The sequence below is a fragment of the Schistocerca gregaria genome, chromosome 2, assembly GCF_023897955.1.
Source record: "Schistocerca gregaria isolate iqSchGreg1 chromosome 2, iqSchGreg1.2, whole genome shotgun sequence".
Taxonomy (NCBI): domain Eukaryota; kingdom Metazoa; phylum Arthropoda; class Insecta; order Orthoptera; family Acrididae; genus Schistocerca; species Schistocerca gregaria.
The window spans coordinates 832009491-832036937 of record NC_064921.1 but is presented as its reverse complement, the minus strand read 5'-3'; the positions used below and the strand labels follow the sequence as shown (position 1 = coordinate 832036937).

General features: G+C 43.8%; 1 protein-coding gene across 3 annotated transcripts in view; it reads left to right on the top strand.

Annotated features, from left to right (window-relative positions):
* Nucleotides 1-26971, top strand: part of LOC126335186 (uncharacterized) — an 88498-nt gene extending 61527 nt beyond the window's left edge. Inside the window, exons 4-5 of one of the 3 annotated variants that reach the window (XM_049998181.1) lie at nucleotides 8094-8392; nucleotides 17384-26971. In XM_049998181.1, coding sequence (XP_049854138.1) covers nucleotides 8094-8392; nucleotides 17384-17809 — 725 coding nt within the window. In that variant the 3' untranslated portion in view covers nucleotides 17810-26971. Of the gene's footprint in view, nucleotides 1-8093; nucleotides 8393-17380 lie in introns of all 3 variants that reach the window. The other 2 variants (XM_049998180.1, XM_049998183.1) reach the window with 2 other exon arrangements.
* The last annotated feature ends 476 nt before the right edge of the window (nucleotides 26972-27447 follow it).

The following is a 27447-nucleotide window of genomic DNA, read 5'->3' as shown; positions in this document are numbered from 1 at the left end:
TGAACTGATTGTGAATGATTTGTGTCTCGTGTTCTCTTCTCACCCTCTCTCTCTCTCTCTCTCTCTCTCTCTCTCTCTCTCTCTCTCTCTCTCTCTGTGGGTGTGTGTGTGTGTGTGTGTGTGTGTGTGTGTGCGTGCGTGTGTGCGTGTGCGCGTGCGGCGCTCGCTCTTGCTATATGATTCCGTATGGATGTGCGGTGTCTGATGCCAATTTCCCGATAAGGATGCACAATTTGAAACAATCATTTTCTCGACTGGCAAGCGATAGAATATAAATTCCAAACGCTGAGAGTCTATTCCGTATCATAATATTTGAAGAAAATCCCCACATACTTATTCTGGTACAATTTATATAAGTCTCAGTTCCTCATGTAAAAGTTAATATTTATCTCTTACGTTTGTTCGCTGAGGTTAACGTCTTTCAGGGTGTCAGATATGTAATACATCTAGACCTGGATAGTTTAAAATTTCTGCTTGAAATAAATTTTTACTTTAAATGAAGGTTTTTTTATTTATTTTCGCAGCACAACAGAACACCGTGATTTACTGTAATATAAGTATTTCAAGAGTCGGATTAAGCAAGCAGATTAAATATGGATGTTAACAAGTGTATATAAATGCCACCAAAAAATTGGAGCATAAATAATACCAAAAACCCACAGAAGTGCCAGTAGGACTTTTGCTCTGAGGATTTTATAGAAACTTAATTATGACTGTCGACAGCATATGTGCAGGTTTTGATGAGTGAGTTTGCGAGTATCAAATCACGTTACATAAATGGCCGTATTTTTTACTTTTCTGACTTAGAAACTTAACATTCTTACTACACCAAGAGACCACAGACCTTAGTATTTGACAGAGAGGTCACAGTTCGTAGTAACTGACGGAAAGTCATCGAGTAAAACAGAAGTGATTTCTGGCGTTCCCCAAGGTAGTGTTATAGGCCCTTTGCTGTTCCTTATCTACACTCCTGGAAATTGAAATAAGAACACCGTGAATTCATTGTCCCAGGAAGGGGAAACTTTATTGACACATTCCTGGGGTTAGATACATCACATGATCACACTGACAGAACCATAGGCACATAGACATAGGCAACAGAGCATGCACAATGTCGGCACTAGTACAGTGTATATACACCTTTCGCAGCAATGCAGGCTGCTATTCTCCCATGGAGACGATCGTAGAGATGCTGGATGTAGTCCTGTGGAACGGCTTGCCATGCCATTTCCACCTGGCGCCTCAGTTGGACCAGCGTTCGTGCTGGACGTGCAGACCGCGTGAGACGACGCTTCATCCAGTCCCAAACATGCTCAATGGGGGACAGATCCGGAGATCTTGCTGCCCAGGGTAGTTGACTTACACCTTCTAGAGCACGTTGGGTGGCACGGGATACATGCGGACGTGCATTGTCCTGTTGGAACAGCAAGTTCCCTTGCCGGTCTAGGAATGGTAGAACAATGGGTTCGATGACGGTTTGGATGTACCATGCACTATTCAGTGTCCCCTCGACGATCACCAGAGGTGTACGGCCAGTGTAGGAGATCGCTCCCCACACCATGATGCCGGGTGTTGGCCCTGTGTGTCTCGGTCGTATGCAGTCCTGATTGTGGCGCTCACCTGCACGGCGCCAAACACGCATACGACCATCATTGGCACCAAGGCAGAAGCGACTCTCATCGCTGAAGACGACACGTCTCCATTCGTCCCTCCATTCACGCCTGTCGCGACACCACTGGAGGCGGGCTGCACGATGTTGGGGCGTGAGTGGAAGACGGCCTAACGGTGTGCGGGACCGTAGCCCATCTTCATGGAGACGGTTGCGAATGGTCCTCGCCGATACCCCAGGAGCAACAGTGTCCCTAATTTGCTGGGAAGTGGCGGTGCGGTCCCCTACGGCACTGCGTAGGATCCTACGGTCTTGGCGTGCATCCGTGCGTCGCTGCGGTCCGGTCCCAGGTTGACGGGCACGTGCACCTTCCGCCGACCACTGGCGACAACATCGATGTACTGTGGAGACCTCACGCCCACGTGTTGAGGAATTCGGTGGTACGTCCACCCGGCCTCCCGCATGACCAATATACGCCCTCGCTCAAAGTCCGTCAACTGCACATACGGTTCACGTCCACGCTGTCGCGGCATGCTACCAGTGTTAAAGACTGCGATGGAGCAAACTGGCTGACACTGACGGCGGCGGTGCACAAATGCTGCGCAGCTAGCTCCATTCGACGGCCAACACCGCGGTTCCTGGTGTGTCCGCTGTGCCGTGCGTGTGATCATTGCTTGTACAGCCCTCTCGCAGTGTCTGGAGCAAGTATGGTGGGTCTGACACACCGGTGTCAATGTGTTCTTTTTTCCATTTCCAGGAGTGTATATAAACGATTTGGGAGATAATCTGAGCACCCGTCTTAGGTTGTTTGCAGATGACGCTGTCGTTTATCGACTAATAAAATCATGAGAAGATCAAAACAAATTGCAAAATGATTTAGAAAAGATATCTGAATGGTGCGAAAATTGACAGTTGACCCTAAATAGCGGAAAGTTTGCTAAAAGGAATTCATTAAACTTCGGTTACACGATAAATCAATCTAATCTGAAAGCCGTAAATTCAACTAAATACGTAGGTATTACAATTACGAACAACTTAAATTGGAAGGAACACATATAAAATGTTGTACAAAAAAAAAAATGGTTCAAATGGCTCTGAGCACTATGGGACTCTACTGCTGTGGTCATTAGTCCCCTAGAACTTAGAACTACTTAAACCTAACTAACCTAAGGACATCAAACACATCCATGCCCAAGGCAGGATTCGAACCTGCGACCTTAGCAGTCGCACGGTTCCAGACTGCGCGCGTAGAACCGCGAGACTACCGCGGCCGGCTATAAAATGTTGTGGGGAAGGGTAACCACATACTGCGTTTGATTGGCAGGACACTTGGAAAATGTAACAGACCTACTAAGGAGACTGCCTACATTAAGCTTCTCTGTCTTCTTTTAGAATATTGCTGCGCGGTGTGGGACTCTTACCAGATAGGACTGACGGAATACATAGAAAACGTTCAAAGAAGGGCAGCACGTTTCGTATTATCGCGAAATATGGCAGAGAGTGTCACAGAAATGATACAGGATTTGGGATGAACATCATTAAAAGAAAGGCGTTTTTCGTTGCGATGGAATCTTCTCATGAAATTCCAATCACCAACTTTCCCCTCCGAATGTGAAAATATTTTGTTGACACCGACCTTTATAGGGAGAAACGATCACCACGATAAGATAAGGGAAATCAGAGCTCTTACGTAAAGATATAGCTGTTCGTTCTTTCCGCGCGCTATACGAGATTGGAATAATATAGAATTGTGAAGGTGGTTCGATGAACCCTGTGCCAGGCACTTAAATGTGATTTGCAGAGTATCCATGTAGATATAGATGCAGATTAGACATAAATTATACCCGTTCCTGATAAAACGAGTTCTTAACAGACGGACAGACAGACAGATGGACGGACTGACAGCAATGTGGTACTGTATAAGGGTTCAGTAATACAACAAGCGCAACGTCAGAATTGCCTCGCTCGTGCTCTAAAGACAAACTGAACGTCCCTAACAGACCCTCAATAAACCGCCCGTGGAGTAACCCTCCACGTGATGCTAAGAGTTGTCGTATCGTCTTCGACATGCGTACATTCTTTGAGGTCATAGGAACAAATCGCCGTATACCCTCATCCTCCGTTTTCCGTGAGACGGATCGTATCTCAACAATGGAATAAGGAACAACAGCAAAGATTAGACTCCGTGCTGCATTCTGTCTTGGAACGAGAGTTGGTACAGTCTCGCGTCCATTACATTTCCTATGATCCTGCCTAAAATTCTCATTTTCCTACTCACAAAATTACGTCCTTCCGTACTGTAAAGAACACTCACTGTTACTACACATGTGCAAGGCAAACAGGCCTCAAGCGTACGTAAATGTCATATGTAAACTCCCTTCTTATAGATATGCATCGTTCTCCTGGATACATTGAGCGCATTAGAATATTGTATCTCTATTATAAGAAAGTTAAAGTTTATTGTTAAACTTGAGCTTATGACTGTCGAAATCAGCACTGTAAACGTCTGATGTTTCGTTTTAAGCCTGCTGGCCGAATCATTTGTCTGGCCACAGTTATTCTGTAGACTTTCCTGTTGTTTGCCAACGTCTGTTTTTGACAACTTTAAGCACAAAATGCCACACATGTATACCTAGCACTGGCAAAAAGGCCATTCCTGGCCAGAGAAGTCTGCTAGCATCAAATGTCGTATTGGAAAAGAAATTTCTGAGAATGTACGTTTGGAGCAGAGCATTTTATGGTGGTGAAACATGGGCTCTGGGAAAACCAGAACAGAAGAGAATCGAAGCACTTGAACTGTGGTGATACAGACGAATGTAGGAAATTAGGTGGACTGATAAGGGACGGAATGAGGGAGTTCGGAGAGGAAAGGATTATGAAGAAAACACTGACAAGGAGAAGGGACAGGATGATAGGACGTCTGTTAGTACATAGGGAACGACTTCCATGGTACTAGAGGGAGCTGTAGAGGGCAAAAACTGTAGAGGAATACAGAGATTGCAATACATCCAGCAAGTAATTGAGGACACAGATTGCAAGTGCTACTCTGAGATGTAGAGGTTGGCGGAGGGGAGAAATTCGTGGCGGGCCGCATCAAACCAGTCAGAAGACTAACGACTCGACTCGGAAAAAAAAAATCCATCATAGAAATGTGAATGCCTTACTGCGGCTGATCAGTGACTCGATGGAAAAGGACACCAACAGCCGTAATTCTTCCTAAAATATTTATTATTTAAGCAGCCAGTTTCGATGCATCATTGGCTTCATCTTCAGGCCCCTCTGCGAAAAACGAATGGAGACATCCAAACATTGCAGCACAGAGAACATGTACTATATACATTAATCTAGAAATCGTGGAGTTCCATTTATTTGAAGTGTGCGTTCTAAACATACAACAACCATAGCGTGTGTCTTCCTTTGGCAGCACTAGATCGAGTGTCAGAACCACCAGGTCTAGTAGCGACACATAAACCATCGGCTGGCTGATGTCGGTTCTAGATGTGATAGAAGTTGCTTGGTCCACAAGGGTTTAATAGCCGCTGTGATGTCATGGCGTCAACAGAATCGAACAAAAAGAGCTGCTTGGGCGTTTGTGGCGAGTATTTACACACTGCCCGAAAAAAATGCAGCACCCTCAACGACAAGGCCATTTTATTGACATGTGAAAAGACATGTAGTTGATCATTGTAGGAATGAATGGTAACAAATCCAGACCAAATGAGGCACACATCCCATTGCAAAGGGTGACCAAACAGGCCCATTTACACTCACTATACTCCGCTCTGGCGCCAACTAGGCATGTATTCTCGCATGCAGACGATCATAAAGGTGTGTGGCGTTCTGAGATAGACTGTCCCACCCATCTTTCGCCTTTTGTTGCAAGTTGGCAATGGTTCTTGCAGATCCTGGAGGACGAGTTAGTTCCCCCTTCGTTGCACCCCAAACTTGTTCAGCTAGATCTGGTGATGCTGCTGACCAAAGCAGTTGTTGGACACCACGAACAGCACATTGCATCACAACAACCATATGTGGACATGCATTGTATTGCTGGAAGAACACGTCGCCTGACAGTAGCACGAGGATTACAGCCTTTGCAATTTAGTATGCACTGGTTGCTTTATCCTGCAGTAACACTATGACCACAAGTTGTTACTGATGCCGCCCCACCCCGTCCCACACAATGAAGCCTGCAGAATGACCTGCGCGTAGTGGGCGAAAGCACTCTGCAAGAGGCAGCTCACCAGTTCTATGCAACACGCATGACAGAGTCTACTCTCGTCACTGAGGACATCAGCGTGCCATTCCACTCTCCAGTCAACTCTTTCACTACACTGGTAGTGGTAGTGTGACCAGAGGCACATGTAATGCTAATCCTGCTGCATGCAGACATTGGAACAACCGTCCCTGACTACACGATAGGTGCGACATGTGCCAAGTTTTGTCCCTGGACAATGAATGTCAGGCCATTGCTGCTAGCTCAATGCGCAGCGCAATGTTGGACCACAACATGCGAAAATTTAGCTCTGCACTGCGGTGGATGGGGTCTTAGACCGCGTTGTGCCAGCGGTACTCTGGTACCTGGCGGAAGATTTCCATAGGCAGCTCGCCTGCCAGTCTCTTAATAGGTTAGGAAGTCTGGAATGAGAGTGTTGCCACAACAGTACAATTTCCAGCAAATTAAAGAACTCAGTTCACTGTCAGCTGCAGAGATTCTTTTGTGTATCATTAGATTAGATTAATTATTCATTCCATAGACCCACAAAAGAGGGGATCGTCCTGGGTGTGGAACATGTCAGATAAATACATTACAAAAATGTAATTAAAAAAACCTGAGTTTCATTAATTTTAATGATCCTTAGTCAATAAACAGTAAAATTATGTACATGAATTAAAATTAAACTTCTAATATTTGCAGGTTTAATCTGCTTTCATTAAATCCATTTTTCACACAGTAGCTAGTCACTTGGCTATTACAACCAACTATTGTCAAAAATTAAACTAAATTAGTCATTTCAATGATCCTCAGTTAAGAACAGTCAAATTATGTACAAGATTTAAAATTAAACTTCCACTATTTCCAGACTTAAGACTTACATCTGCTCTCCATACATCCATCATTCACACAGTAGACAGTTACTCGGCTGTTACAACCAAGTATTGTCAAAAATTAAAGTATAATAAATTTTCATTAAAATGGTCTACTGCACTTGTTGAGAAACTCATGGATGGAATAGAACGAGTTGTCCACCAAAAATTCTTTTAAATTATGTTTAAATTGTGTCTTGTCTGAAACTAAACTCTTAATGGTTGCTGGTAACTTATTGAAAATATGTGTTGCTGAATACTGGACTCCTTTCTGGGCAAGAGTAAGTGATTTTAAATATTTATGTATATTGTTTTTATTCCTAGTATTGATACTGTGTACTAAGCACTTAGTTGGAAAAAGAGATGTATTATGTAGCACAAACTTCGTTAAGGAATAATTTTACTGGGAAGCTGTGGTTAGTATGCCCAATTCTTTGAATAGGTTTCGACATGGTGTTCTTGGATTTACACTACACATTACTCTTATTATACGCTTCTGTACTCTAAAAATTTTTTCTCGGTTTGTGGAGTTACCCCAAAATATTATACCACATGTCATAATGGAGTGAAAATAAGCAAAATATGCCGATTTTTTAAATATTTATATCTCCTATGTCTGACATCATTCGCATTGCAGACACAGACTAGTTTAGGCGCTTTAGCAGTTGGTTAGTATGTCGCTCCCAACTGAATTTATTATCAAGTTGTAATACCAAGAATTTTACGCTCTCAACTTCTCCTATTTCCCTGTCGTCATATTTTATACACACATTAGAAGGAAATCTCTTGGAAGTTCTGAACTGCAAGTAGTGGGTCTTTTCGAAATTTAATGACAGTGAACTGGCTATGAACCAATTATTAATGTCAGTAAACATTTGATTAGCTGCCCTTTCTAAATTTATATTTGATTCACTATTTATTGCAATGTTTGTACCATCTGCAAATAAGACAAACCTGGCATCTGGTAATGTAACAGGTGACAGGTCATTAATATACACAAGAAAAAGTAGTGGACCTAGTGTGGAACCTTGGGGAACACCACATGTAATTTCTTCCCAGTCAGATGATGTCTGATTGCCTGCTGCTGAAGTGTTACGTAATGACACCCTTTGTTTTCTATTAGTAAGATATGACTGAAACCACTTTGCAGCACTACCAGTGATGTCATAATATTTTAATTTACTTACAGTATATAGTGAAAACGAACCACAACAGCTATGTTAGTGGCCGTAATTGTCGCCTTGCAGAGCGATACGACAATGGCAAACAAAACAGATAGCTGTCAATCACTTCTCCATTCTGACCCAGATATAGCAATACGTCATATACTACTCTCGTATGGTACTATTCAGCCGGCTATACCTTTCCGCCTTGACGCACTTCTGCCCTCGCTGCGCAGACAGGGAGGTGTCGGGCCGGCTGGCGTGGTGGGTGGAGGTGCTGCGTCTGCTGGGCGCGCAGCACGTGGTCGCGCACGTGTCGGCAGTGGGCGTGGCCGCGCAGCGCGTGCTGCGCCACTACCAGGCTCGCGGTCTACTGACAGCGCAGCGCCTCGTTCTGCCCGGCGACGCCAGGGGCGCCACATCCGCCACGGCGACGCTCCTACGCAAGCGCCGCATGGAGGTCCTCGCCTACAACCACTGCCTCTACTCCAACCTCGAGCGCTTCCGGTTCGTCCTGCCGCTCGACATCGATGAAGTACGTCACGCCAAGTAACAGCACGGCATTCACATTACTCATATTTAAAACTGATACCTACAGAGTGGCGCACGAAATGTATCACCAGTTGTTTCTTTCACAATTTACAACTCACATTAGATATCCCGCTGGGATCTCTACAGCAGTACCAGCAGAGCTTGGAAAAACAAATTAGCTACGAAATGACGTGTAATTCACGATACTGCCGCTAGGAGCCTAGTAAGTAGCAATGGCTGACAATGGAAAACTGAGGACACTGCAACGATCGGCAATTGTGTTACTTTTTCATGAAACGAGAAGCCTTGTTTTGACTCAGAGGCGTTTTCGACAATAGTTTAACACACGATGGGTCCTTTGTAAGAAGACTATCCACAGGGTGTAAGATAAACTTGTACAGGAAGGAACAGTATTGGAAGCGAAGCGACCTCGGCCTAAGCCTGTTTGTTCGCCGGAGAATACTGAAGCGGTACTTCTCTGAAGTCCCCCGAAATCGTATAGAAAGGCAGCAGTGCAACTGGGAATATCCAGACGCTCCGTTCAACGAATTCTTAAAAGTGACCTCCATATGTACCCATACAAGATGACCTGTGCACAGAAGCTCACTGAAGAACACAAGCAGCAGAGACTACTGTTTGCTCATTGGGCGGAGGATAGGGAAGAAACTCTCAACTACGTTTGGTTTTCAGACCACGCACATATTAATTTAGACGGTGTGGTTAACAAACAAAATGTACGCTTTTGGGGCACTGATAACCCACAAGTGCTTCATGAACGACAACATTAAGCTCCGAGGATTACAGCGTGGGCTGCAATTTCCAGTCACGGACTTATTGGACCCTTTTTCTTTGAAGAAACTGTGAACAGCGAGCGTTATTTGAGCATGCTTCGTAATAGCTTCATTCCACGGCTTCTTGCTACTGCCTTGCCCCTCAACATGCAATGGTTTGTGCAAGATTGAGCAAGGCCACATAATGCAAATACTGTGTTGGAGTTTTCACACGAGCATTTCGACATGCGAATCATTTTACTCAGGTTTACAAGTCGCTTCAATGACGGACAAAATTTGCCCCCCAATAGCCCAGACCTCAACCCATGTGCTTTTTTCTTTGGGGGTACCTAAAGGAAAAAATTTTCCCGAAACGTCCACGTGATTTAATGACGCTCATAAGACTTACTCTTCAAGCTTGCAGTGAAATTACGGAAGACATGTGCCGTAGGGTAATCACTAACTTCAGTGTTCGTTTGAAGGAAGCTAAGAAACGAGATGGTGGACACACTGAGCACGTGCTGAGTTAGAACAAATCTCCACGGACGGCTCTTAATTGTGGTATATGTTCCTTTCAGATGGTATTGACAATAAAGTTTATATTCAAAAACAAAATATTAACACATTTCGTGCGCCACCCTGTAGGTATTGATATACAGAATATCGTGTCACTGCCTGCTGAATGACTGATAGAACCCGCTAAACCACAGTGCACAGGGAATATTCGACAGAACCGAAAGTAACGTAACGTGTATTCTAAGAACGTGTAATAGGACCCTTAATGTTTTTAGTATATATTGATCTTTCTTTTTGTCATCAGTCTTCTGACTGGTTTGATGCGGCCCGCCACGAATTCCTCTCCCGTGCTAAACCTCTTCATCTCAGAGTAACACTTGCAACCTACGTCCTCAATTATTTGCTAAATATGTTCTAATCTCTGTCTTCCTCTACAGTTTTTGTCCTCTACAGCTCCCTCTAGTACCATGGAAGTCGCTCCCTGATGTCATAACATATGTCCTCTCATTGTGTCCCTTCTCCTTATCTGTGTTTTCCTCTCCGATTCTGTGAAGAACTTTCTCATTTCTTACATTATCAGTCCACCTAATTTTCAACATTCGTCTGTACCACCACGTCTCAAATGTGTCGACTCTCTTCCGGGCCGGTTTTCCAATAGTCTATGTTTCACTACCAGACAATGCTGAGCTCCAAATGTGCATTCTCAGGAATTTCTTCCTCAAATTAAGGCCTATGTTTGATACTAGTAGACTTCTCTTGGCCAGGGAAGCCCTTTTTGCTATCGCTAGCCTGCTTTAGATGTTCACCTTGATCCGCCCGTCATTGGTTATTTTATCAGTCCACCTAATTTTCAACATTCGTCTGTACCACCACGTCTCAAATGTGTCGACTCTCTTCCGGGCCGGTTTTCCAATAGTCTATGTTTCACTACCAGACAATGCTGAGCTCCAAATGTGCATTCTCAGGAATTTCTTCCTCAAATTAAGGCCTATGTTTGATACTAGTAGACTTCTCTTGGCCAGGGAAGCCCTTTTTGCTATCGCTAGCCTGCTTTAGATGTTCACCTTGATCCGCCCGTCATTGGTTATTTTACTGCCTAGGTAGCTAAATTCTTTAACTCCATTTACTTCGTGACCAGCAATCCTGATGTTACGCTATTCTCACTTCTGCTACATCTCATTACTTTCGTGTTTCTTCGATTTACTCTCAATGCATATTCTGTACTCATTAGACTGTTTATTCCACTGAGAAGGTCAGGTAATTCTTACTCACTTTCACTCAGTATAGCAATGTCACCAGCAAATCGTAACATTGACACCCTTCCACCTTAAATTTTAATTCCATTCCTGAACATTTCTTGTGTTTCCATCATTACTTCTTCGATGTATAGACTGAACAATACGGGCGAAAGACTACATCCCTGTTTTACACCCTTTTTAATCCGATCTCTTCATTCTCCGTCGTTCACCCTTATTATTACCTCTTGTCTCATATATGTGTATTGTATATTTCCCTTCTCTTCCTATTTCTTACCTTAGTTTTTCGGAATTTAGAGCATCTTGAGTCATTTCACATTGTCTAACGGTTTTTCCAGGTCGACAAATCCTATGAACGTGTTTGAATTTTCTTTAGGCTTGTTTCCACAATTAGCCGCAAACCAGGTAGGATTGAGGTAGGACATCGAAAAAGTGCAAAGAAGGGCAGCTCGTTTTGTGTTATCGCGCAATAGGGGTGAGAGTGTCACTGTTATGATACGCGAGTTGGGGTGGCAGTCACTGAAACAAAGGCGGTTTTCTTTGCGGCGAGATCTATTTACGAAATTTCAATCACCAACTTTCTCTTCCGAATGCCAAAATATTTTGTTGAGACCCATCTACGTAGGGAGAAATGATCATCATAATAAAATAAGGGAAATCAGAGCTCGAACGGAAAGATTTAGGTGTTCCTTTTTCCCACGCGCCATTCCAGAGTGGAATGGAAGAGAAGTAGTATGAAAATGGTTCGATGGACCGTCTGCCAGGCACTTAAGTGTGAATTGCAGAGTAACCATGTGGACGTTGATGTAAAATTGCCTCTCTGGTGCCTTTACTTTTCCTAAAGCCAAACTGGTCGTCATATAACAGATCCCCAATTTTCTTTTCCATTCTTCTTATATTAGAGTCATTCGGCAAGAAACGAGCCGGAGGCTGTAAAATGAAAACTCTTGAACAGATGATAATGCCATTCTTCCATGGAAGAAGGTGTAGTCCCTATGAGAGCGCTGAAGTCCCAAACTAGGCGCTAAAGGGCACACCGATGCGACCAGAGGGTGAGCAGGTGCAACGTGCAGTCGTCCACAGTCCACCGCACTCAGTTGTGCTGAAAACACAGAAATGGAGCCTCTTACGGGAATTCAGCCAGATAATATTTACAGCGACCCCGTCATTTGCATGGCATAAACTGCAACGGACAAGCGATGTACAGGCAAATTTAAAATCCCGGTTCTTGGAGTAATTCAGGATAGAAAACACACTCACACTGAATATTAGGGCCATCAAAGATGACCAAAGTCAGAGGTATCGATAGTGAAAGACTACGAACTAGCAAGTGAGGTAACATTTACTCTGTCAAACTGTTTCTGACAAGGGAGAGAGCAGGATTTCAAGCAGAGCTTAAACGAAACACTCCATCCCTATTTACAAGATTGCTCACTAATTTAATCTCAACAGCCTGTCCCAATAGCTGAACGTCCATGCCAATGTCTCGGTATTGTTCTATAACATAGGGTGACCAGTATCCAAACAATGTTCGGCAATGGCAGATCTATTTGGCTGCTGTAATCGTGTGTGCCATTAATGCTCAGTGCATCGTTCCTCCACGGTCCTGATAAAAAAAAAGCAATCCGTCTTCATGCTACGAGTGGCCTACCGGGACCATCCGACTGCCGTATCGTCCTCAGGGGAGGATGCGGATAGGAGGGGCGTGTGGTCACCACACCGCTATCCCGGTCGTTATGATGGCATTCTTGACCGTAGCCGCTACTACCCGGTCGAGTAGCTCCTCAATTGGCATCACGAGGCTGAGTGCATCCCGAAAAATGGCAACAGCGCATGGCGGCCTGGATGGTCACCCATCCAAGCGCCGACCACGCCCGACAGTGCTTAACTTCGGTGATCTCACAGGAACCGGTGTAGCAACTGCGGCAAGGCCGTTGTCCCACGGTCCTGATAGTCTGAAAAATGTATGCCGTGCCACACCTACAATGAATGCGATGTATTCCCTCCTTACTCAAACCTAGATCATCCTTAACACAACCCAAAACCACTCTAATTTTAGATGGAGTTCGGAAAACACATTTCACGTCGTATGTCCGTAAAATACGACCGATCTTTGTGTAAGTGCTTCCTACGTAAGTTAAAAAGGAAGTAGACTTAGGTGTTGCCTGAGTGTCATCATCAATCACCCGATGCACAGTTGGTCGATAGCGCAACGCACGTTCAATCTGTCTTTCACTGTAACCATTTTGACGAAATGTAGCTTTGGGCCAACTGAGCTGGCAAAGACTCTGTGTCAGAAATGACATGTGCCCTGTGTACCAAGGTACGAAGTACCCATTCACGCTGAGCAGGATGGTGACAACTATCAGCCTGCAAATAAAAGTCAGTGTTGAGTACGTGAGTACTGCACGTCCCAATGATCCATCAAGCTTCCTCCCACCAAAACGTCAAGAAAGGGAGGGCAACCATCCTCTTCCACCTCCATCGTAAAACCAATGTTCTACATCTACATCTACATCCAAACTCCGCAATCCACCTGGCGGTGTGTGGCGGAGGGTACTCTCAGTACCTCTATCGGTTCTCCCTTCTATTCCAAACTCGTATTGTTCGTGGAAAGAAGGATTGTCGGTATGCTTCTGATTTTATCCTCATGGTCTCATCGCGCGATATACGTAGGAGGGAGCAATATACTGCTTGACTCTACGATGAATGTATGTTCTTGAAACTTCAACAAAAGCCCGTACCGAGCTACTGAGCGTCTCTCCTACAGAGTCTTCCACTGAAGTTTATCTATCATCTCCTAACGCTTGTTCGAATGGATCGAGTTCACATGTCGTAAAAGGCATTCAAATTCTCCCTACCATGAGGCCAAACAACAAAAGTATCATCAACATATCTGAAGAAACAGATGGTTTCCAAAGGCGCCGACTCGAATGCACTCTCTACGAAATCTTCCATAAACAAATTTGCAAACACAGGTCACAACGGGCTACCCACCGCAACTCCATCTGTCTGCTCTGCTGATATTGGCGTGCACGTCCAGCTTTTGGGACTGTTTTATTAAGGAGTCTGTCGAAATTAAATTAGGAGAGCAATCTTGTAAACATGGATGGAATCCTGCTCTCTCCTTTGTCAAAAACAGAGGGAAGGAGTCAATGTTACCTCACTTGCTAGTCTTTCACTATCGATACCTCTGCCTTTGGGCACCTTTGGTGGCACTAGTGTTCAGTGTGAGTGTGTTACCTTTCCTGAATAACCCCAAGAACTGAGGTTCTAAATTTGGCTGTACATGACCTGTCCGTTGCAGTTTGTGCCTTGAAAATGGGGTGTGGGTGTGTGGGTGGGGGAGGGGGGGAGAGGGGGCGAGGGGGAGGGGGGGAGGGGGGGGGGGAAGAGTGTACTCCCGCCGAAATATCGGCGGGCGATGTAAATATTACCTGGCTGTAATCCCGTAAGTTGTTTGAAAATCGTATACGCCAGGAGAAACTCGGGTCTCACAGAGAAATGGAGGTTTCAAAGAAAGCGAAAAGGGATGGTGTGCTTTATATTACAGCGGAACGAGTGAGGGGAACGGAAATTCGTCCAAGAATGACACAACTATACCGAAAGCACTGAATGTTGGTTGTAATTCCCATGCTCAGTCCGACCTCTGAGGCAATGGCTGTCTCCTAACTCGCCGGTCTTCAATAATGAGTGCATCCACCTGCTGGACAATGTTATCGCTAACGCCGTGTGACGTGTCACATCGTGCACCATCGGTCAAAATCCGTCCTTTGTTGAATCGTTTGTGGCACAATAAGTGCTCTCCCTGCATTCCTGCCGTTCTTCGATGAATTCCCGTTCCCCGCACTCCTTCCCCTGTCAGGAGACGCACTACACTCCAGTGCTGTTCTTTTGAAGCCTTCAGTTCCCTGTTTCCAGTGGGCAGAGGGCGCGTGCGCGTGCTCGCTCTATCGTCTCGGGCACGTGCGTCCGCGTCCCAGGAACTGCGATTCTGGAGCCACTTCGCTCTTAAACGAACCACATTTTCTTCCGTAAAAAACGGCATTACGATACGTTTAGCGGCTTTCATTCTAGAGCCTCCGGTTCGTTTTTATTTGAATGACCCTAATACACTGCTGGCCATTAAAATTGCTACACCACGAAGATGACGTGCTACAGAAGCGAAATTTAACCGACAGGAGGAAGATGCTGTGATATGCAAGTGATTAGCTTTTCAGAGCATTCACACAAGGTTGGCGCCGGTGGCGACACCTACAACGTGCTGACATGAGGAAAGTTTCCAACCTATTTCTCATACACAAACAGCAGTTGACCAGCGTCGCCTAGTGAAACGTTGTTGTGATGCCTCGTGCAAGGAGGAGAAATGCGTACCATCACGTTTCCGACTTTGATAAAGGTCGGATTGTAGCCTATCGCGATTGCGGTTTATCGTATCGCGACACTGCTGCTCGCGTTGGTCGAGATCCAATGACTTTTAGCAGAATATGGAATCGGTGGGTTCAGCAGGTTTAATACGGAACGCCGTGCTGGATCCCAACGGCCTTGTATCACTAGCAGTCGAGATGACAGGCATCTTATTCGCATGGCTGTAACGGATCGTGCAGCCACGCCTCGATCCCTGAGTCAACAGTTGCAAAACAACATCCATCTGCACGAACAGTTCGACGACGTTTGCAGCAGCATGGACTATCAGCTCCGAGACCATGGCTGCGGTTACCCTTGACGCTGCATCACAGACAGGAGCGCCTGCGATGGTGTACTCAACGGTGAACCTGGGTGCACGAATGGCAAAACGTAATTTTTTCGGATGAATCCAGGTTCTGTTTACAGCATCATAATGGTCGCATCCGTGTTCGGCGACATCGCGGTGAACGCACATTGGAAGCGTGTATTCGTCATGGCTATACTGGCGTATCACCCGGCGTGATGGTATGGGGTGCCATTGGTTACACGTCTCGGTCACTTCTTGTTCGCACTGACGACACTTTGAACAGTGGACGTTACATTTCGGATGTGCTACGACCCGTGGCTCTACCCTTCATTCGATCCCTGCAAAACCCCACATTTCAGCAGGATAATGCACGACCGCATTTTGCAGGTCCTGTACAGGCCTTTCTGCATACAGAAAATGTTCGACTGCTGCCTTGGCCACCACATTCTCCAGATCTCTCACCAATTGAAAACGTCCCGTCAATGGTGTCCGAGCGACTGGCTCGTTACAACACGCCAGTCACTACTCTTGGTGAACTGTGGTATCGTGTTGAAGCTGCACGGGCAGCTGTACCTGTACACGCCATCCAAGCTATGTTTGATTCAATGTCCAAGCGTATAAAGGCCGTTATTACGACCAGAGGTGGTTGTTCCGGGTACTGACTTCTCAGGATCCATGCACCCAAATTGCGTGAAAATTTAATCACATGTCAGTTCTAGTATAATATATTTGTACAATAAATACCCATTATTACTTGCATTTCTTCTTGGTGTAGCAATTTTAATGGCCAGTAGTGTACATATACGATTTATCACACAGAATTGCCACCAGTATAAGATTTTTCACCGGCAATATTGTCATCGGCAGCAAAACATCATCACTGGATGGTCGTATGAAAAGCAGAAATACTTGGCCAAAAGTAAGTCGAAGAACTTTTCTTCGTGAATTTCGTATTTTGCACTGTCTTCTATTGCCACACGAAACCATTATGGATTCAGTAGAGGAGATAGATTACTATCCTCCAAGTCAAGACAAGACGTCTCAGAAAACTGTAACCACTTGTAATTATAATGAAGGAAGACAACGTCTTGGTTTCTTATTATGTTTTATTGGGAAAACGAATTGGACTTTTGATACAGGTTATCGTCAAATACGTATATGTATGTAAATTTAAGGTAAAAGGGGGAGAAAGGATAGGAAGGGGATCATTGCTGTCGGCTGTCCGAAAGAACAGACACCAAGCATTCGTATATAAATGTACATGTAATTACTTTAAAACCCAACTTATCAGTAGGATGAAGATCCAGTTAAAATTATGGAAGTTGTGTTATTTTCAAAGCCTCCAACCTGCGTCTCACAGTAAAGCGATATACATAAGTGACGATGACCTTTATCAAAAGACGAAACTGATTAGCCTAATAAAATATACCAAGTCTCTTCATTCTCTTTGTTAGTGACTGAATCATCCAGGATGAACCTTAAACGGTGAACTGAAGATAAACACTACTGGGTGGTTTGGCTGAGCCATGCTTCTTGTCAAACTACTTCTTCGACATTCCACATATCCACTTTCCTGATAAGATCTTCCTCTAAATCTTCAGGTGTCCCCTGCTGGCTTAACTCTGGGCTCCAGATGACTCTTAAAGTAGATCCCACACCAGAGGGGGACGTTAACTTCAATGACAATGCTCATGAAATCCTTCACTCTTATATAAGGTGGCGAATGTTGATGCCAGCAGGTATGGTTGCCGACACGCAACTGGTCGTGGCGCGGACTGCTGGCCCAGCTGGTGTCCGAACAGAGGGACGTGTTGGTGCGCCACGCGTCGCTGTCGGCTCGCAACGTCTACCTGGTGGGGGGCGGAGCCTTCTGGTCTGCGGGGGCGGCGGCCGCCAAGAGCCTGGTGCGCACCGCCGCCGCGCTGGCCGTGGCGCACCACGCCGCCTCCCGGCCCGCCTCCAGACTGCTGCTGCCACCGCACCGCGCCGCACTCGCGCACTTCCGCGCCGCCTGCCCCCAACAGGAGGCTCCGGAGTGTCGATCACCACCAGCGCAGCTCCAGCAACCCCTGACACCCAGCCTCTCTCGCTGGCAGCCCAGACTCCGTCGCGCCGTTAGGAGAACACTACAGCATGTATTTCCCCTCGACCTGATCCAAACCTAACCTAAAGGTCTCACCGCATGCTAAACTCCAGAATCAGCTGATGTCCGGTGTCACTCGTTGGCAGGCCAGGCACTGATGCACTGTCAGGAGAATGGTGCACCATTTTCTTTCCTCAGAACCTAATGCATCCCTAAACACAATCAGTGATACAAAGATAAGAGTGTTTCTCATCTCATTCCTAAATTCCACATGAGATGATACCAGTTTCGCTTTCTGGCAGACCAGGTTCCGGTGTACCAACAGGAGAACGTTCCAGCATGTAATGTCTCAGTCTTTATGGCAACCAGTAAAGCTCTCAGGCCCAGGATATCGCCCCTCCAGCATAACATCACGTCCATCCTCAATCACTTGCTGACAGCCCAGGCTGCTGTTGTGTGGTGGTGGGAGAACGTTGCAGTATGCACTTTCCCCAAGACCTGCTCCATCTCTGAGCACAGCCAGTGTCGTAAGGGTATCAGAGGCCCCAGAGTATCGCTCACCTCACCCTCCACTCCAGACTCAGAAAACATCATTGTTCCATCCCTGCTCAGAGCCAGTGAGGTGTGGGTCTCAGAGGACTCAGAACGTTGCTCTTACAGTAACTCTCATCCTCACCCACAAGTTATCTGGCACCCAAATTCACCCACTGCAACCTCAAGTTGTGATATGAAGGTCTGATGGGTTCCATTCACCGTCAGAACTAGCTGACACAAAGCCTCACTTTACCATATGTTTTGAGAAGTTATTTTATTTGTCTTTTGACAGCCATTTTCGGTATTTCAGTATGACGTCTTCAGGCTCCAAATGCAATTCATGTATAGACATTCAGATATATCGATTTTTGGATACTCAGCCATCAGTATCTGGATACTCTGAATTCGTTATTCGAGTGCTTCCTTCGAAGGCTTGACAACAAACCGCACTTGTTGGCAGTCCAGGCTCTGATGACCCATTAGTAGAATACTGCAGCAAGTAATTTCTCCTGACACGCTCCAGCCTTCATCACAATTAATGGTGATGCATGTCTTAGAGCTTCCAGAGTGTCGCTCATCACTGAGTCAGCCCTAGAACTCAGTCTTGCTCACTTGAAGCCCAGGCTTCAAAGTACCATCGTCTGGACACAGTGGCATCTACTTCTTTCAAGACTTTGTCCACGCCTGATTACAGCCAGTAAGATGAACATCTGAGAGACTTCAAAGTGCTGCTCACCACCAGGACCAAATGGTATTTATCCATGTTGCAGCCACCTAAAAAGAGCACAGGATAACATCTATCCTTGCCTTATAGAAGCCCAGGCTCCAACGAGCCATCAGGAGGACGTTGCAACACTCCCTCTCCTCTCTGCTCTGGTCATTAACTCCACGTCTCAGAAGCCCCATAGTGTCTCTCACCAGAACTTCCAGTCGAGTACCAGGTGACGCCTTCCATTACACAGGGACGCTCCACGCTGTGAAGTGCTTTTGAGAGGCTGTTTCACCCTATTCTCTACCAAGAGCTGCTTCAGCTATAGTCACTCTCACGCATTTTAAAGCCTCGTTACAAGCTGTTGACGGAGTGAGATGGCGCAGTGGTTAGCACACTGGACTCGTGTTCGGGAGGACGACGTTTCAAATCCGCATCCGGCCATCCAGATTTACGTTTTCCGTGATTTCACTAAATCAAGCAAATGCCGGGATGGTTCCTTTGAAACGGCATGGCGACTTCCTCCTCGATCCTTCCCTAGTGCCGGCCGGGGTGGCCAAGCGGTTCTACGCGCTACAGTCTGAAACCGCGAGACCGTTACGGTCGCAGGTTCGAATCCTGCCTCGGGCATTGATGTGTGTGATGTCCTTAGGTCAGTTAGGTTTAAGTAGTTCTAAGTTCTACGGGACTGATGACCTCAGAAGTTAAGTCCCATAGTGCTCAGAGCCATTTGGACCATTTGAGCGTTCCCTAGTCCAATGGGACTGATTACCTCACGTTCCAACGCACCATTAGGAGAAAACTGAAACATGCCATCTGTCAGGATGTTTTCAAATTCTAAACACATGCAGCCTTCTACCGCTCGGAGGTCGCAGGGTGCCGAACTTTACAACTCACCACCAACATTAGCACATGCTGGGTTCACCACCTGGCACCTAATGCTCTAACGTTACGTCGTTTTCTATAGGAACCATTTCAGCATTGTTCCACAGCTGTTTAAGAAAACCGAAGCCCAATTAATTGGACAAGGACTTCAATTTCAGTCCTCAAACATGAGAGTCCAATGTTTTAATTATTGCATTATCTCCCTCTGTAGTAATGGCAGCGATGGACGCACTGTGAGAGTATCCCAGACCTATAAGTGGACCTGGTTCACAAACACCACACTATTCAATAACCTCCATTCATTTCTACAAGGTGCCAATGAATGTCAAATCGCCGCATGTGTTTCGTCATTGAGTAAGCAACTGACAACATGTATTCGGATATGATTGGTTTCTTGGTTGGTTACATATGTAGGTCGCTCAATTGTGGAATTACGAAGCTAATTTGAGAGGAATGTTACTAATATGTTAAAATTGTGTTTGAAAAGATGAAATACGGAACTTAAGTTTGATAACTCTGCTCTCCTCTTACAGTCTCAATCTACTGGCAGTTGGTAAAATCCATTATTGAAATACACAGACTAAAACTACACAATAGCTAAAATAATATAACAAGGAGTTGTGACTTGCTGATCACTGGGTAAAACAGATGAAGCAGTCTTTCTGAAACGGCATTAAAATCTTCTATCTAATATCTAATAACATAAGTAGGTCAGAACCTACACAGAATCTTAGACAGAAAACCACATTCGTTTCATCGTCAGCTGAAGTAGAGGGCAGATCAGCTGGTAAGCCGGTTACAGCTCTATTATATCTTCATATGAAACACAGTCTGTTTGAATGTCGTGTACAGGGATCTGTACACAGCAAGCGCTGCACACTGGTGGGTCCTGTCGCTGGCGAAGGATTCCATGCATCAGAAGACAGAGCCCTATCAGAGGACCTGTTAAAAGTATTTCCACACACCTCATTAGTCGGTAAGGGAAACGTCATGTTGTTTGTTTCGCTTGCTGCAGTTTGTTGTTCCTCAAATACAACTAGTCCCACAAACACATGATCCTGTTTCATGTATAGGAACAAAAAAATGGCAACTTGTATTTTCCATATAGTCTTGCTTAGCTGCTTCATTGCCCTGAATTTTTATATGCCCTGGTATCCGACAGAAGTTACGTCATTGCCGTGCCTCAGTATGTAAAAAAGAGGGCCGTAAATCAGTTGGTGTTGTCTAACCATTTGTGTCTCAGGCTGGGAAAGCAATATACCATTCGTTGGGATGATTCTGAGTAGGAGTACTATATTGGTGAAAGATGTAGCGTGCAACTCGTTTACCCCATGATTGACTATCGCTACACTGGCTAGAACCCTTGCCATGCTTCAATAGCAAAAAAAAAAAAAAAAAAAAAAAAAAAAAAAAAAAAAAAAAAAAAAAAAAAAAAAAAAGTCAAATGTTTGTGTTAAATAAAGGTTTAAAACTGATCGGGGAAACATTTGACGAACCTAATGATTTCGAGCGGCATTTAAAAGTGCGAAAAATATTTCTGTAATCTATTTTAGTTCTTACTCTTCGACAAATAATTACACGAAACATTTAACTGATCGCCTTTTCAATTTTTTTATTTCCAACTTTTTGTTCAAAACGCATGATACTACTGACACATCATTTGCCTTCCTAGCTTCTCCTCGAAATGTGCTGAATTTAGTGCTTGTCTCTAAGGAAACCACGTTGATGGTTAAATATCACACCAATGCAACTTTGTATGTGCAAAATATCTTGGTCTTAAAGGTGAAGTTTTGACATCTCATTTGTCCTCCTAGAGTCTGTCGTTCTCAAAATATCTTATATTTAGTACTTGATTCGAAGGAAGTCATTTTAAAGATCAAATATCACTCCAAAGCAACTTTTTTACGCAAGATAGCTACACCTTGAACAGATGAAATTTTTGACTCATCATTTGCCTTCTTAGTGCCTATTGTTCTTGAAATGTCCAAAATTTAGAATTTGGTTCGAAGGAAGCCTTTTTGACAGCTGAATATCACACCAATTTAACTTTTTATGCACACAATCGCTAAGGCCTTGAAGAAATGAATTTCTTGATATTTTATTCACGTAGCTAGCTGGCAGCGTTCGTGAAATATTTCACTTTTCCCTCACTTTTGCTTAATTACCCTGAGTACTTCAAAGCAATTAAATATTTTTTTGCGAAACTAGACCATACGCTGCTCAGTTTGATTCCTTCTTTTTCTATTTTCCACTCTTCGTTTGGCTATGAAATTGCAGTGGAAGATCGAAAACATAACAAAATAAATTTTTTTACGTGTGAAATTTCATCATTCTTTCACTTACTAATGGCTGCGTTTGTTGCTATAGGTACACTTTTCTTCATAAGTTAGAGAGATTCTTCGATGAATTTTGCACAGCATACAAACCATACTTACTAGTGTATGAAACTCTAGAAATTATTTAATTTATGAAAAAACGAATGAGCTGTTATATTTTAAACTTCATGTTTAGAAAAAACACAAATTTTCTAGTTAATTACCTCAATTTTTACCACAGTTTTTAATAGATTTGTAAAATTCTAGAGTTTCATACACCTTTGAGTATGGTTTGTTAGTAAGTGAAAAAAATGATGAAATTTCACATGTAAAAAAAATTATTTTGTTATGTTTTCGAACTTCCACAGCTGTGAGTGTAAATTCTGAATCTTTCTTGGTCATGATGACAAAGTTTTATGAATTTATTTGTAAAAGTATAGACAGTGGAAATTAAAATGTCCTGTGATGCCTCTCCTGACGTCCTACCCCTCTTAAATGGCCAGTTCTTATTCAAGCAAATAAACCCTTAATAAAGAAAAATTCGGGCTCACGTTGGTCTACTTAACACCCCGTTTCTCCGTTTTCCGCTCTTTGATTGGCTATGAAAATAAGGACAAAAATCCGTTGTATAATTTATTGTTTTCGTTCTGTTGAAACATTTGACCAAACATATTCCAAGAAGTGCTGCAGTATCGGAAGTGTGTCAATGAAAAGTCGAAGTGTTCGTGACGAGCTCGGAAGGTTCAGTGAGAAGAGCGTAGCGCCCGATAGTCGTAATAGAAGCACAAGGTTGGTACGCAGCTCTGTTACGAATGATCAAGAAATGCGCAGTCTGTGCTGGCTCAGTGTGACTTATAGGTCACCATTACCGAAATACTCCACTCCTTCAAATGGGTAATCTAACAATGAAGTCGTCGGGCACTGCAAGCTCTTCATTTTATTGAATCGTATTTAAAGATTATTCAAACAATTTATTATTTTTCCTAACATATGCATGGCACAGACACAACACAGACAAAGAGAAATAGTTTACAAGTAAATCAGCTTTTCAGAACAAGTTCGTCGCTCGCAGCAACAGTCAACTGAAAAGTTGTGTGAAGAAAAGGAAAATTAGAGCTTAAAGTCCAGAAAAATAACGACAGATGACATGCAGAACAACGTGCAGTTTATTGGCCTGGCACAGAGATGGGGTTGGCATGCATGAAAAATTCTTTTAGTGCTCTTGAGACGCGTTGTACAATATTATAAATCGAGTGTCCCCCTTGAACTCTGATATAGTATTGTTTATACGACTGATTGTAGTAGTCAGATTTGCCTGTTTAGATCAAATGAATATACAGAAATACAGCGCAGGCAAAAATTAGTTTTTCTCCAGCGTTTTATTCCCAGTGGTAATCCAGTCAAAGTCGGTGAAGTTTTATAAGAAGTGTATTTCTTCATTTTCAGTGAGGGAATTTCAGTGTGGCCATACTTGGCGTTCATTCATTTGAAAGGATTACAACCACAGATGCAAACACCGTGAAAGTGTACAGCGTTGTTTTGGTGAGTCAGCTTTTAAAGACGTATGACATAGCTGACACCATCGACACACATAAAAGAAGAGCACGCTTCAGTATGCGTGAATTTACTATGTGAAAATTTTGTGCGAGTTGGCTGCCGAAATTGTCAAAGGTTGAGTAAAAAACTGCAGATGTGAAAACGGATCTGTGAGTGATATATGCGACAGTTAAAAGGGTCTAACTTTGTACGCTAATTTAATACCGCGAGTGAGACGTTGGTCCATCATCTCACACTGAACACGAGACGGAAATCAAGACAGTGGACGGAAGCCGGTGGATCTACAGAGAAATATAAGTCGATTGCATCTGACAGGAAGGTTATGGTCATATTTTTCTGGGGTGTAGAAGGGATTCTTATAATTCATTGCTTTTCAAAGATACATCCATAACTGGCGATTAGTGTGTAAGTCTGCTGGGACAACTGAGTGATTAAATACGTGCAAAGATAAATAAGTTACAAAATAAAACAAAAGAATCATCTACTAACAAGGAGAATGTATCGGTTGGGGAAGGTACTTTCTCAGTATGGAACATATAGGATTAACGCGCGTTTTGTCGCCCTCGTGACTACTCCCAGATAATTTAGTTGCAACAGGGTTCACAACCACGATAAACTTTTGAAATAAATGCGCAATGCAGGAGACTTATTGCTTTCAAAATCTGCTCCCATAACTGAAGGACTTTGTAGCTGGTAAACATATTGCGTCCGATGAAGAGGATATGGCGTCGAATATGTGTATTTTGAACACTTTCCAGAATCGCACTTTTGGGACGAAATCCACTGAATGTAAAAGTAAGGGACGAAGATTGTTCGCATAAATTGGGCTGCGTAGATCAATAAATGTGTGCACTTTTTTTTTTTTTTTTACTTAAAAGGCAACGTCTTTCGGAAGGCACTTGAGCCAGCCTTTGCTAAAATTCATATCAAACACCCTTATGGCTCGTAGATTGTACGTATGGACGTATGTATCGATATACATAACCACGGAATCCACACGAAACGTACGGTGCCATATTCTTGCAGAATAGTTAGACTTCTGAGAGGGTGAAAACTGAGGTCACCAGTTTCGGAAAGTCACACAAAAACCACCCATAAATTTGCAAATCATTTTGTATGTGTTACCATGAATCACGTTTAGTGATATTCATAGAGCACGTTATGCTTGTAAACTTACAGGGGACGGGCAAAACAATTTGAACACCTGCCCTTACTTGGGAATGGTTTATTAATAGGGGGTTGGACCCCCTTTTGCCCGTAATACAGCAACGATTCTTCTTGGAATAATGGCCTATAATGACTGAATAGTCTCCACTGGAATGTTACGCCATTCTTCGATCAGAACATCTTCTAGCTCCTGCAGTGATGAGGGAGGAGGAAATTTGCTCCTGAGTCTGCGCTCCAATACCGCCACAAGGGTTGGATAACGTTCTAATCTGTCGACTGTGCTGGACAGGAAAGGTGCTGCAGTTCAGTTGCATGCCCCTCATGCCACCATTGTACTGTCCTGGCTGTGTGAATACGTGCATTATCCTGGTGAAATTTGCCTTCATTGTTGGGGAACAACATTTGAATCATCGGGTGCACCTGATCACCTAAAATGTTCACATAATCGTTGGTTGCAACACGGCCTTTGAGAGTAATGATGGAACCAGCAGAATACCATTATATGGCTGACCACACCATCACACTTCCACCTCCATGCTTAACCGTTGGAATCAAGCAGTCAGGATTATAGGCTTCTTTTCGCGTTCTCCAGAGTAAACCCGGCCCGATGTTGGAAATAACGAAAACGTTGACTCGTCGGACCATACGACGAGTTTACACTGATCAGCGGCCCAGGATTTATGCTCCTGACACCATGCTTTACGCTTCTTTGCATTGGTTGTCGTTACTAATGGTTTCGGTATAGAAGCTTGTCCATGAAAGCTCGCCTTATGTTAATAGATACACGATCTCGAAGATGGCTATTGAGCTCTGCAGTTACTTTAGCCTCCATAGTTTAGTATTGTTTTGACACAATAGGTGTTAGCGTATGACGATCTCCGCCATTTAGTTTTGATTTCGCCCACTATTACATTTACACAATGATGTTTTTCCATGTTTTGTGTAGTTTGTCATGACTGTTGAAGTAGTTGCTCTTGAAACGTTCAGTAAATCCGCTGTCTTGGTTACTGCTGTTCCAGCTAATCAGGCCCCCGCAACCTGCCCTCTTTGGAACTCTGTTAGGTCTTTCACCGCCCGTCGCCTTGACCTCTGAATGCAAATACGACGTGTGCACTATTCGTAAACAACCTGTACTGATGCCTAGTCCGTACTGAACACTCGCAGTCCAGCGCGATAGGTGCCTTACCTGCAGTGTTGACCGTCGAACACAACCGTCCCATTACTACCACTGTTCGCATTATTTTGCCTATCCCCTGTATATGCCACAGCCAAACAATACGCTGCTGCGAAAACTGTGCATTCTGTGAGAATGCCACTTGAACCACACCGCCAACTCCCTCATCGTTTTGTGGTTTGGAGGAATTTACTGGTATATCATGAACTTTACTGAAAATATGACTACTCTGTGTGATACAGGAAAGATAAGAGGAGATTACGTAATCAGCAAGTACTGACCGTATGTGTGGCCCATCCATGGTTCACACTAGCTGGTATATGATTTTCTAATGTGCAACGAAGTATCTGATTCTCAGTATTCGCTCAGTGGGACAATGTAATATCTCCTGGACAAAATGATCACTATAGAGGAAAATTTCACTTGACAGACACAGAAGAGGAAGTGCACATGAATAATCTACCTGCATTCTTCTGATTATCACGAAAACCACACTGAACCCTACCAGGGTGATTTACTGACAAACTCCACTTTTTTTTTAAAAAAAAAAAAAAGTCCCTCCCTGTAATAATTACACCTCCTCACCAGAAGGATCTATTACGCTTCACTTTTCGATATGTGTAGCATTTCATTTCTAACCCATTTCAGTGACTAGCGTTACTGATGTTGCACCAGTCTTAAAGTTACTGACAATAGGCCAACATTGTTCTTTAATCGATTTTTTTTCTTCTCGCTATTTTTGAAAATTGTACGCTGCCACTGTATTCTAATTTCTTAAGGTGCATATTTAATGACATTAAAGTGGCGGAATGCCTTATGGATTTTGTAAATAATTATTCATAAGAGACCTCTGTATTTGCTAAGCAAATGGCTCTACATAATTAAAAATGAATTCAAACATTTTCTGTTTTGAGAAAATCGTGTTCTGTATAATAAAAAAAGAACCATTTTAAATGAAAACATGTTCTCATTTCATCAAGTGCTTTTCACAGGTATTACTCGTCGTAGCCATTGCCGCTGTATCTAACGATCTCTGCTCTTCCCTTGCTTCGCACGGCGCCATGTAAGGATCGCGAGGAGCCTGCGGTAATAATCGTAAAGGGAAACTTGTACGTCGTCTGTTATTCTTAGAAAGTAAAGTGGGGTTCTACAGAAATTTCAAAAGTCGTAAGACTAAAGACAGAGTTCATACTTCTGAAAGAAAAATCTTATTACTACTAATATTGTCTATAAAATATTACATGCCATTTTACTATTCATCGCCCACCTAAGATTACGGTAAACATTGCTATAAGCAAGTATAGCGAGCGAGACGAGTAGCAAAGCTCCAGCAACACATAAACTTTCGGACACATATTTATAAAATCTCGATGCAAAAA